Source organism: Lepidochelys kempii, chromosome 1 (assembly GCF_965140265.1).
Source record: "Lepidochelys kempii isolate rLepKem1 chromosome 1, rLepKem1.hap2, whole genome shotgun sequence".
Classification (NCBI taxonomy): Eukaryota; Metazoa; Chordata; order Testudines; family Cheloniidae; genus Lepidochelys; species Lepidochelys kempii.
Window position 1 is genome coordinate 140,556,101 of NC_133256.1, and position 13,258 is coordinate 140,569,358.

A 13,258-nucleotide genomic window follows, 5' to 3' on the forward strand; every position below is an offset into this window, starting at 1 on the left:
CTACACTGATTTAGCTTTTGAAACCAGGGAAACTACACTGCTATGCAAATCATTCTTTCCACTGGTGCAGCTGCATCAGGGTACCTGCCTTAGTGCAGAAATTTCTACTGTAGTCAAGCCCTTAGAAGCCATCTCTTCAAATACTATCACCCCGTAAAGAGAGAGAGAGAGAGGGAGGGAGGAAAAGCTTCTAGAATGTCTTAGATATGGCTTCAGTAGTAAAAGTTCCCTGAAAGTTCCAAATAAATTTCTGTTAATGGTTAAACTTCTTCATTCCCTCCACATAGCACTAAAAAAACCTTTTAATTATCATTTTCTGCAGAAATTCTTTGATTCAAAGAATGTGCATAAAGTTACATTTTAAAATTATAATAGTGTAGAATTCCTCCTAAATAAATTCTACTAATCAGTTGGCTATTTTTTCAGTTGTAGTCTATAATTCCCGAGTTAGAAGCAATTCAGTCAAAGTGAAGAATTCTTTTCTTCTCTTTCTTTTCTGAGTTCCCACATGCTGCCAGTCACAACTCCAAAACACTAGGGACAGGCTAACCAAGAAAGTAAACAAGCCCAAATCCTATTAGTAAATAAAAAAAAATTACTTGCAAATATTTGTGTGTCTAGAACTTCCTCCCCTTTTGCCACACTGTTTTTCATAGCCTCTTTTATTCACTAACTCGTGAACATTCTGGAGAGGTAGTATTTATTCATCAGAATGTGTTTAGGAAGCAGACATCATAAAAACAAGCATGAATAATGTTCATGTTTTCATTCTCACTAGGAGAGCTCCAGCAGCTGTTTTGTAAGGAGAAGCATTTTGCCATATCATAGAATCTCAGGGTTGGAAGGGACCTCAGGAGATCATCTAGTCCAACCTCCTGCTCAAAGCAGGACCAATCCCCAATTTTTGCCCCAGATTTCTAAATGGCCCCCTCAAGGATTGAACTCACAACCCTGGGTTTAGCAGGCCAATGCTCAAGGGAGTTGGAAAGAGAAATAAAAATAAAACTTTTTAAAAAATCAGCACTAGGGAGGTGGTGTGGAGAAAATTGATTTCAGCCACCACCAAGTAAGGTTGAATAGGGCTATCTAGTCTGGCAGCACTTCACAGTTAGGGATTAACCTGGTCATCCATCTGTGTGCTGGAGGGCAGCCAGGCCGCGAAGAGAGGAGAATAACTACACTGGAGCACACACCCCCGGCACCGCCTGGTAGGGTAGTATCAGACGTATATGCTGTGCTATGCGTTTAGAAGACAATCTGAGGAGCTGGAGAGACCAGTGGCGGGAGTGGCAAGCAGCAGTTGCACCACACAAAGAAAGCAGCACTACAGCAGCAGCCAGTAGTTTCCTCCATGCTGACATCAACAAAGTTCTGGTGCTGGGTCTGTGCATGCACGCCCGTCAGAGAACAAAGAGCACCAAGACAGCATACTCCATGGCAGTATGCAAATACTGGAGGTACGTGTCACAGGTCAAGACAACTGCACCTGGATTCCCCCTCAGTGATTCAGCAAGAGCACCCACTCTCAGGCTGTTGTCTCTCCGGGTGGGGGGAGACACGTCCCTCTCCCTTCTGACTGGGGTATTCCCAGGCCCCTTCATTGTGTAATTCCTAGCACAGACAGATTGCCCTCGAACACCTGCTTGCTTTCTCTTCAGAGATGGATAACTGCATAACTGCTACAGTTATAAGTTACCACATAGCTCTTTCGAAGCAAGCCTACTTTATTCTTACAGTACAAAGCATCACGGAGAAAATATAGTAAACACAATAAAAGAACCTACACACATGCTAATAAGTTTAGCAGATTTCATCCTAACTCTCAAATGGGATTTGGCAGGTGCAGCCTTTTAATACCCCATCCTAGGGGCATCCTTGCAAGTTCATTGGAGCTTCAGTTCAGAACAAGTACACAGACTTATGAGGCCTCTGTAGACCAAATCCTTCCATTTCTCCCTTAGGGATTGGGCCCTCTGTAGACCACAGTTCCTGTCCATTTGCTGGATCAGGAAGAAGGCCCTAAATTAGTTTAAAATGAGATTTTATCCAAAAGTCTTTCCTTTGTCTCTTGGTCTCTAGAGAATCCAGTTTGAACGTGTATGTACATATCTCCTGGGGGGATGTAAGTGGCTACAAAGGCTGATCCTGGAGGAAGTCCATTAGCATCTCCCCTGCCTATTAGAGAAGGTACATACAGTGCCACAATAACATATACAGTTACATTTTAATACAATGTACCCCAAACTTGGTAACCCTAATTCAGTAAGGTTTAATTTAACTCAGTAAAGTTTATCTTAATTCCATAAAGTTTGTTTAGGATAGTAACAGGATACTGTCAGGCTGTCACAACGTGAACAAGCTCTGATGAAAAATGTCTCCTCATGGTGCCAAGTTAGTCCCATTGAAATGGGTGACTAGTTATTTTCTGGTTTGAGTCTTTTCTGTCTGACTTACATTAAAATAGTAATTTATAACTTGTTGTCATTGGTTAAAATAAAGTTGATCAGTATAATATTTTAGTATAATATTTTAGTGCTAAAGTATGTGCTTTAACCCCACTGAAGTTAAGCAAATGAATAAATGTTTTGTTGAATGAAGGCATTAAATCTGTTCATGATGATATGAGAATAGTCATATATTAGTCCTACTCTCAGCTGCACACATTTGCATTGCAACTAAGTAATTAGAATCTGTCTTCAATGTATAGAGTTTAATTTAAGATTGGAAGATAACTGAAGAATATGATGCTTATCTCTAGTTTTAAGTGCCTCAAAGGTTAATTGCTTTATTGCCCTACAGTAACTATGCTTACAAAATTTTCAGTGCATATCATTCACTCCTGCTATATAGAAATATCAGTATATTGAAGATTTTTGAAATCTAGTGAGATGTAGAAGATTTGCCAATTAAAAATTGTAAATAATTTTTGTGAAAGAGAGTGAGAAAGAGTTGGGACAGTGTGCTTTCACCAGTAAATGTGTATAGTTAAATGTAATGTGTGATCCATTTTAAAGATTCTGAATATAAAAACTGACTTTTTTTAAATTGGAAAAATCAAACCATGCGATATAATTATCAGGGGAACTATACCGATGTTTGTTTAGTTTATTTGAATGTCAGGCACTACTATCTTAAGTACAGCGTGCATCTGGGACAAAACTAAAAGGGAAAATGTTTCATTAAAAAGAATTATTTTGATTTTTTTCTGCTATTAATGCAAACCAAGTTCGGCATAGACCAAACCATCCCCAGTATTGTCAAATTTCAAACGAATTAGCTTTTAACACTGACTATTTCTGAGAAACCAAAATTAAACAAACTGCCAGTTAGTAATTTTGCAAATTAACTACTAAGGAGAAACAGCTGCATAAGAATTTCCTACAGTTAGAGGCCAATCCTGGTAGTCTATAGATTCAATGATGCAGATTCAGGCCCCTAATGCATTTTAGTTTGAATTATCCTGAGATGGTTAAATGCCTTAGAAAGAAAACACCACATTTCTATGAGCTCTGTCTTTAATACTCTTAAAATAGGTGTGTTTTAGTGGCCGCGGTTGCAATGGAAACGATATAATTTAAGATACTTTTTTATAGTTTATGGTTGATGCTCTGGTTTGGGCATGTGTATCGTACAGGCACTTTAGTGTTTGGTATATTACTAAAACACGAGACATTGACTCCATTCAAATAAATGAGATATAGGATAATGGAGGGAATTTTCAGTGTAATTGTGACATGAAGTGAAGTGGCCCTGCTTTTGGAATGAGAAGTTTTGCTAATTGAAGTTGTGGTATGTAGCATATCGTTCAGAACATGAATAAACAGTTGGAACCTTTTCCATTAGCAGCTATTTCTACTTGAGTTGATGTACCCTTTGTGTCATATGTACAGTGGCAGTACTGTTTCTATTCTATCAGTTATGTTGAATAACTAATAAGTAAGGTTCAGATTCTGTCATGGGTATTTTTAGTAAAAGTCATGGACAGTAAACAAAAATTCACAGAAGCCCATGACCTGTTGCTGACTTTTACTGAAAATATGGGGGCTCTGGCCCCAGGCGGCTTCTCCAGCCCCACCGCTGTGGCAGGGGCTGAAGCCAAAGAAGTCACGGAGGTTCATTAAAGTTATGGAATCAGTGACCTTCACGACAAACTCATATCCCTCACTAACTGTCTTTCTAAAGTGGGTTTTAGCCCATGAAAGCTTATGCCCAAATAAATGCGTTAGTCTCTAAGGTGCCACAAGTACTCCTCGTTGTTTTTGCGATTCAGACTAACACGGCTACCACTCTGAAACCTGTCTTTCTTTTGTGTGTGAAACCAGGTTCCTTTTTAATTTCAGTGTTGTTCTCAAAATGCGTAACAGAGATGAATTCTTGAAAGCTGGGGCCAGTCATCTATTTAAATATAGTAGGTGAAGCTTAAAGGTGTATTGAAATCAATACTCTACTTTGTAGCTCATTAAAAATATTTCAGTATCCAGTCTGATAAGGCATTGATTAATAGAATTTTGCAGCAAAATATGAGTTTGATGGTGTGCTATGGGTTGCTTTTGCTGAATTCATAGGATTTAACATTTTACCTTGTTATGTGTGTGGCATGTTCCAGACCTAAATAGAAAAGGAGAAAAACAATTTCAGGACAGCGTGGAAAAACAATATCTAATAATTGGTGAGGAGCTGCAGTTAGCCAGTTGATGGCATTTAGCAGCAGCATGGGAGTCTAGTAATCACTGTGTCGCCATGCAGCACCAACAGAGTAAATAAAGAAATAAAACACTTTGTGAACTTGACCCTCACGCACGTTTTTGGAATCATACATCCTGTGAGTATGCGGTTGAGTCATTAGGTCTATTTACACATACTGTTCTAGGAAAATGTCATCTCCAAGGTGAAACTGGAGCCAGTTTTGTTCTGCATAGAACCAGTCAAACAAATTAAAAACCTAAAATCTAAATAAGAAGGTAAGTTAAGGCCTGATCCAAAGCCCATTGAAGTCAATTGAAAGGCTCCCATTGACTTTAATGGGCTTTGGACCAGGCCCTTAATTATTATCTCATTGAAAGTGCTAATTCAGAACACTGAATTGTAATAAAACCTTCCTGCTTTTCAGTACAATATATTATAGACAAAAATGGCTATTTACTTAAATTATTTTGAGGTGACAAAGATCAATACCCCTTCGCTAACATCTCCTCCAAAAACACCAAAATTCAGCAAGATGGAAACTCATTTCTGCAGAACACACTTAGATTATACATTCAGACCAGAAGCACTTTTATAGGTTGTGTTTAAAAAACAAAACACCTTTTTTAAGGTATTAAGTACCACTTAGGAGAAAATAAGCAAAACTTCTCCCTTCCAGTTTACGTGAATTAATGATGAAAACACTTAATACAGAAAAGTCAAATGAAATAAAACAGTGGGTTTTTTGCACTGACAGCTCTTAAGGAATTTTTTTTTAAATTCTGTATCAAACTGTCTACACTGAATTAAAGTAAGATTTGCAAAATTGCCTAAATGACTTAGAAATACAAGTCACTTACGCACTTCAGAACATCTCACCCTAAATCTTTCCTTCTAGAGAAATACAGACATATTTAGGCCTATATAAATAGACTCATTGAACTTGATTCAGAATTGGAATTGGTTGCCTTTGATGAGGCTTTGCTAGTTGGGCCCAGTGGAGTAGCACCATTAGAGGAAGGAAAGGGACTAGACACAGTCAATCAGGAGAAGTTGTCCCCACACTTACCACCAAAGGCAGGATGATTTCAAGCAGGGCCCTATTGATTTTTTCCAACATGAAACTCCCGTTATATAATCACTCTTTCAGTCTCCTATATCACCCCACCCAGTCCCATATACTCTGATGCTATCTAGGATCAGACGGGGTGGAGATAGGGATGATTGGCCTTCCCCAGTGCATTTTCAGGCATCAGGGTCCAGGCCAGCTGCTTAGTTTCATGATGTTACTGTTAATTATTGTGGCAATGTTGTTATATGGATTTAATTTGCTGTTTGAGAATTTGTCAGAACTTCATAGGAGGAAACCCCTTGGACATGGAGACGGGTTGTCCTTTTTCCATAATGTGAACGTGTGAGCTAAGTCATGACGTATATGCAAGAAGTGAGAAAGAGAAGTTAGGTGTGGAATGGACCTTAAAATAAAGAGAGCTTTGTAACATCACACCCCACCCTGCTGTGGGAAGGTTTGTCTTATTAAGTAGGAGCAGGCTTTAACCCTGTGGGGCCATTAGTATTTTAACTTTGATTTATTTGTAACTAGTAAGACTAGCAGATGCCTGAAATCTTCGATTTTGATATTGGCTAAATAAAAGTTGAGGTGAGCGGTATTTACACTCAGACTCTCTTCTGTGAATTTTATTGCTGCTACCAACAATATATTAAGCTAAAATACAGGGCAACTAACACTAAAGTGGTGCATGTTTTTTATGATTATGATTATTATTATTATATTTTTCACTCACTGAATAATGGACATTTATTGGATTTGAGTCTTATTGCAGACGTGACCCTGTAGTATAGCTTTTTATCAGTGAGGCCCTAAATACAGAGATAATTCAATTCTGACCTTATTTCTATGCCAATACTTAAAACTGTTTGGGTGTGTCGGCTCTTGGTTACTAGGTTCAGTCAGGACCAGGTAAAGGACATAACTTTGTAAGTCAAGGGTCTTTAGTTGTGGAGCTGTCTCAATCTTCCATATCTTTTGGGACATGATAATAATAAGACTCATTTATTTCAGCAGAGTTCTCCCTGAGTTTTGTTTTTGGACCCCTTCTTTTTTTTTTTCAATTTTTATCTCTCTCTCCCCATTCCCCTTTGTTTATTAATACATAATACAAAATAGTATAGCAGTCAAAAATTCAAATGCTGAAGGCATCTACAAGCAAATCTGCCAACTCCCAGCCAAATCTTTCTAGCACCAGCCGAAAAATATTTTTCATAGTTTCATAAGGCATTGAAATAAAAAAAAAAGCAAACACATACACTAAAATCAGAAATTAAGATCAGCTATCCAGTGGACCACCAAACAGAACTAAAGGACTTCCCCCACAGGAACACTACCACTCTAAATGAGTGAAAAATGTCCTATTAACACAAAACATAGTGAAAAAAAGAAAGCCTGTTTCTGAGAGAAACTTTAGTTCTAGTTGGTGAGTTGATTTTATTGTGCTGTATTGTTTTCCTTCAAGCGTTCATGAAAGTCTGAAATAAAATTGTATTTTTCCACTTGTGCTAGAAATCTGCCGAGGACATTTTTTAGATTTTGCATTGTAATGCTTTTGGTGTTCAAAGTTTTGATTGCTATTTTTATAAGAATTTAGGAAGGGTCTGGAACACACTAAGTACACTGTTAGTTTTTCACTGCTTTTCTGTGTCTTCATTTGCTTACAGACCTTTCAGCAGTCTTCTCTACAGCAGAAAACTAAAAAGAAAAACAAAGGTAAGCATTAAATGGGTACTTTTTGAAGTGATGGTAAAAAACAGAAATGTGAATATTACTGTTTAAAATATTGTAGTATTTTACAGGTTGCAGTTTGTTAGCCTGAACCAAATTTATAGTCATCAGTTATCCATATGACAGAACTATCCAACCAGGATTAACAGCCCTTCTCTGATTCAGCACATCTTAACTGTATTCAACATTCTCTTTTACAGAGGTCTGAGCATGTTACTGAATTGCACTATGCAGGGTTTTGTGGGTCTTTCGAATGTTAGTAAAGCTGTACTTTTCAAAGTATTATCCAATATAAACCTATTTTAATCTTTTTAATATATATTTTTAAGCAGCCCTGCCTGTATGTACATTCATGTGTAGCTATTGGTGTGTTTACATATGTTGCCATGAAATGAACTATCAGGATGTACACAAACATATGTACCCACATAACACTGTATTTATATATCTTGTCCTCCTTTCCTATAGAATCTGTCTTGTTGCCTTCATTTATTGCATTTTGTCTTGTGCTCAGATTATAATATCTGTAAGATAAGAGAATATATGTACTTTTTTCTTTTGCCATGCACACATTTTGTTGCTTGATTAAAAAGAAATAATAATAATGACAAAGAAATTATTATTGAAATGTTTCTGTTAAGTTTGTAAAGATGGATCAGATTTTTAGACAAATTTAGCATTTTGTGTTTGATTGATTAAATGCATAATGTGAAGCCTTTCACGTATACTCATTTCAATTTAACTATTTGCATTTTTAGCTCCAATTCCTGGTAAGAGCAAAAGACGGATTTCCTGTAAAGATCTGGGCCGTGGGGACTGCGAGGGCTGGCTTTGGAAAAAGAAAGATGCCAAGAGTTATTTCTCCCAGAAATGGAAAAAATATTGGTTTGTTCTGAAGGATACTTCTCTATACTGGTATATCAATGAGGAGGTAAGAAATAGGCCCATTCGTTGCTCATCCTGTCTAATGCTAATAAATCTTATACTGTTTTGTTGTCATAATTAGATGGAAGGTCAAATACCATCCTGAAAACAGGTGAGTGATTTTATTCACCCAAATAAACTTACTTAAATCAGTAAGATTACTTGTATGACTAAAGTCACTCATATGCATTAGAGTTTGCAGGATTTGCCCTTTAAGGTTTTTTTTTTTTGGAACATAAGGAAGAATGTAACTACTCACCTCTATATTTCCATACCGTTAATAGCGTGTAATAAAGTCATCATTCTCTCTTGACAACAAAACACTAATTTAGAAGAGCAAATCTAGAGTCATTTGTCCCTGTCATGATAACTGAGCCTACATTATAGCCATAATTTATGTTGCATTTGGGGGTACCTTATTTAATTGTAATAAGGAATCTGTGGTATTTCTAAAATCCACTGTAGTTATGCAAAACGGTCTCAAATTGTGTTCTCTTTTGATACATTGTATCTAATTTGGATTATCGTTTTGAGTCCTTAATTATATACTGATAATGTTGGAAGAGCATCATTAAGCTGCCTAAGACCCTGATCCTGAAAGGGTCCCTCATTTATCTAATTTATTTGCTTCTTTGGAAGAATAGTTGTTTTTTAAATCCCTTTTTGGTGGAATGGACTCTTTGCCAGTTGTGTGAAAGATCAGAATTTCTTTTGGAAAATCCAACTTTTTTCTTAATGGAACTCTTTTTAGGAAACTGAGATAATTTTAAACTCTGATAGACTCTCATGCAGTAAAATATATTCACACCATGTGTCTGAATTAGAGCTGTCAAGCAATTAAAAAACAATAATAGAATACTATTTATATAAATATTTTTGGATGTTTTCCACATTTTCAAATATATTGATTTCAATTACAACACAGAATATAAAGTGTACAGTGCTCACAAGTCCACTCGGTCCTACTTCTTGTTCAGCCAATCATTCAGACAAACAAGTTTGTTTACATTTTCAGGAGATAATGCTGTCCGCTTCTTGTTTACAATGTCACCTGAAAGTTCGAACAGGCGTTCACATGGCACTGTTGTAGCTGGTGTTGCATGATATTTACGTGCCAGATGCACTAAAGATTCATATGTCCCTTCATGCTTCAACCACCATTCCAGAGGACATGCATCCATGCTGATGATGTGTTCTGCTCGATAACGATCCAAAGCAGTGCAGACCCAACACATGTTCATTTTCATCATCTGAGTCAGATGCCACTAGCAGAAGGTTGATTTTCTTTTTGGGTAGTTCGGGTTCTGTAGTTTCCGAATCAGTATGTTGCTCTTTTAAGACTTCTGAAAGCATGCTCCACACCCTGTCCCAATGAGATTTTGGAAGGCACTTCAGATTCTTAAATCTTGGGTCAAGTGCTATAGGTATCTTTAGAAATCTCATATTGGTACCTTCTTTGAGTTTTGTCAAATCTGCAGTGAAAGTGTTCTTAAAACATACATGCTGGGTCATCATCCGAGACTGCTGTAACATGAAATATATGGCAGAATGCAGGTAAAACACAGAGCAGGAGACATACAATTCTCCCCCAAGGAGTTCAGTCCCAAAATAATTAACTCATTATTTTTTTAACGAGCATCATCAGCACAGAAGCATGTCTTCTAGAATGGTGGCCAAAACATGAAGGGACATACAAATTATTAGCAGATCTGGCATGTAAATACCTTGCAACATAGGCTACAGAAATCCCATGCAAATATCTGTTCCCACTTTCAGGTGACATTGTAAATAAGAAGCGGGCTGCATTATCTCCCATAAATGTAAACAAACTTGTTTCTCGTAGATGTTGGCTGAATAAGAAGTAGGAGTGAATGGACTTGTAGGCTTTAAAGTTTTACATTGTTTTGTTTTTGAGTACAGTTATATAACAAAAAAAATCTACATTTGTAAGTTGCACTTTCACGATAAAGAGATTGCATTACAGTACTTGTATGAGGTGAATTGAAAAATACGATTTCTTTTGTTTATCATTTTTACAGTGCAAATATTTGTAATAAAAATAATCTAAAGTGAGTACTGTACACTTTGTATTCTGTGTTGTAATTGAAATCAATATATTTGAAAATGTAGAAAAACATCCAAAATATTTAATACATTTCGATTGGTGTTCTGTTGTTTAATAGCGCAAGTAAAAGTGCGTTTAATCATGATTAATTTTTTTAATCGTGATTAATTTTTTTGAGTTAATCCCATGAGTTAACTGCGATTAATCAACAGCCCTAGTCTGAATGGTTCCAATTCCTCATCAACGTGTGAGTTCTCAACACTCTGGGGCAGACTTTTTGTTTATTACTTCATAGAATAATAGAATATCAGGGTTGGAAGGGACCTCAGGAGATCATCTAATCCAACCCACTGCTCAAAGCAGGACCAATCCCCAATTTTTGCCCCAGATCCCTAAATGGTTCCCTCAAAGATTGAACTCACAACCCTGGGTTTAGCAGGCTAATGCTCAAACCACGGAGCTATCCCTCCTGCCATACTTGTCTGTATGATGCTTAGTCCTGGGAGGCATTTTGGACATTTAGATTATTCTTGTTATTTAAGACCATTGTGGTTCCAAAGTGTGGTATCTTACTATAAAAAATAAAGAACAAGAATAAGCAATGTGTTCTTTCTTTTGATGTGTAAATATGCTCCTGTGACTAAGATAACTTTACTTTTTCCTCCAAGAAAAGAATGTGCTTAAAGATATCCAGCATTGCAGGATCTGTCCTTTCCATACTTTCCTTCCAAATTATTTCAGTTCTACTTTTCTCTGTACATCTGTGCCTTTAAAAATAAAATAAAAATAAATAAAAAGCCATATAGAAGGACATTTAGAATATTAAAAATAATTTTTGGAGTATCTTTAGTTCTTACATTGAAAATTATTTTAAGGGCTCATCATCAGAGAGCGTACTAGATTGTATGCTCCTTATAATGGCGACCTGGTAGCTTCTATTTGTCTGTAAGATTTTATGTATAGTCATAATGCTATGTTATAATGTTATAAATGTTGTTAATAATAAGACCAACCAAGTTTATTACTATACTGTCCTATAGCAATGGAGAAATAAAGGCACCTCAAAGTAATACAGACTCTATGAATCTATTTGAAGTCCCTTTGAGTCCCTTTCTAGTTGGTTTTCTTGCACCAGGATGGAAAAGAGGCAGTTTACTGAATTTAAATGAATACATCCTGTATTCCTGGGAATACCTGTTCCTGTTGTCTTGAGAGAGAGAGAAATTACAGTGTCAAATGATTAAACAAAGGCTTGTTGCATGCTTATGCACTGGTGAATGGTACACTTTTAGAAAAAGGAGAAAGATGTGTGATGTATGTGCTTCTGAAGACATTGCTACAAAAGCATTTTACATAAAGATTGTGTTCCATGATGCCAGAAATCCTTATGTATTTTTCCCCTTTTTGGAGAGGTTGTGAATATCTAATATAATTTAATGGGAGCAATGACAGAGAAAATCTATGAAGCTGGAGCAATACAGTGAAAAATGTTTAAAAGTGGTAGATAGTGTTCTCTGAGAAGTAGAGCAATACCAAAATCTAGACAAATAAATTGACAAGCAGTCCAAGCATTAAAAATGAAAAACAAGTTGCTATGACAATGTGACTATAAATGGGAAACCTAAGCATACGCAGAAACAAATGGAAAGTCCTTTACGTAGGCTAGAAGAACACATATTTGAGTTAGGTGGTGAAAATCAAAAGCATAGATGAAATGAAGACTAAAATTGTCAAAGGCAAAGATAGTTGTCACGGGTGTCAGAGAATGTAAGAGTTCTTTGCATGAACAATAAGAGCAGAGGTTACCAAAAACAGTAGTGGAATGTTAATTGCCTGGTACGTGGATTCAAATAAAGGTATATCTCTCAGCCTTCCAAGGACTAAATATGTGACAAAGAACAAAGTGATTGATAGATACATTTTTTTAAAAAAATAGAAAGGGAAGAGCACGAAATTATGTGGATTCATTACTTTAACATATATCTGTTTTCTCTAGTCTCAATTTCATGATTCTATGTTAGTGATGTTAATAATTCACAGTTATAAACAGCAGTATAACACAGCCTGTGGGGCTGATGTATTGGTGTCCTAAAACAAATGCTGTGCTTTTAAGTTGTGAAAAGTTGAGGACAGGTCAAAGTCCAGTAAAGCTATTCACAATTACCAAGTCTTTAGAGGAGGAGGGAAAGAGGCCAAGATTCCCCCTCTGTCAGTGTAACTGATAAGATATAAGAATAACTGGAGAGAGATCATTCATCTTAGCTGCAACATCGTGTAAAGATGGCAAACACTACACATTTGTATTTTAAAATTGGGTTGATTTACATTACTGTGGGGTTGTTTTGTTCTCATAGTAAATTACAGGTTGAACCTCTCTAGTCCGGCACCCTTGGGACCTGACCGGTGCTGAACCAGAAAATTTGCCGAACCACAGGAGGGCAATGCAGAGTGCCAGTGGGTCTCCATACATGTGGGAAGTAGGGGAGCAGGGGGTGCTGTAGTACCTCCAGGCTTTGCGCCCAGCATGGGCCCCCACCTGGGGGCCCCGCTGCTGGCACGCGAAACCTTAAATTAGAGTAAATAAATGAAGACGTGGCATACCACTTCTGAAAGGTTGCCGACCCCTGTTCTAGACTAAGGTCCATGACCTCCCACTCTGGCAATACTCCCATTGATTTGCCAGGAGTACAATAATATGCCGTATGTAGGAAAGTAAGTAAAACTCTCTCTTTGTTTATGTTTAAGTTTTAATGGACTTTCGTGTTAAGCCTCATTAACTTGAGTAA

At 36.9% G+C, this 13,258-nt stretch overlaps 1 protein-coding gene across 12 annotated transcripts in view; it reads left to right on the forward strand.

Annotated features, from left to right (window-relative positions):
- CNKSR2 (connector enhancer of kinase suppressor of Ras 2) overlaps positions 1 to 13,258 on the forward strand; it is a 369,205-nt gene that overhangs the window by 261,745 nt on the left and 94,202 nt on the right. For all 12 annotated transcript variants that reach the window (XR_012160437.1, XR_012160435.1, XR_012160434.1 and 9 more), the window contains 2 exons: positions 7,420 to 7,468; positions 8,242 to 8,414. Coding sequence is in view for 9 of the 12 variants with exons in the window: in XM_073357190.1 (XP_073213291.1) it covers positions 7,420 to 7,468; positions 8,242 to 8,414 (222 nt within the window). In the remaining 3 variants the exon portion in view is untranslated. The remainder of the gene's footprint in view (positions 1 to 7,419; positions 7,469 to 8,241; positions 8,415 to 13,258) is intronic.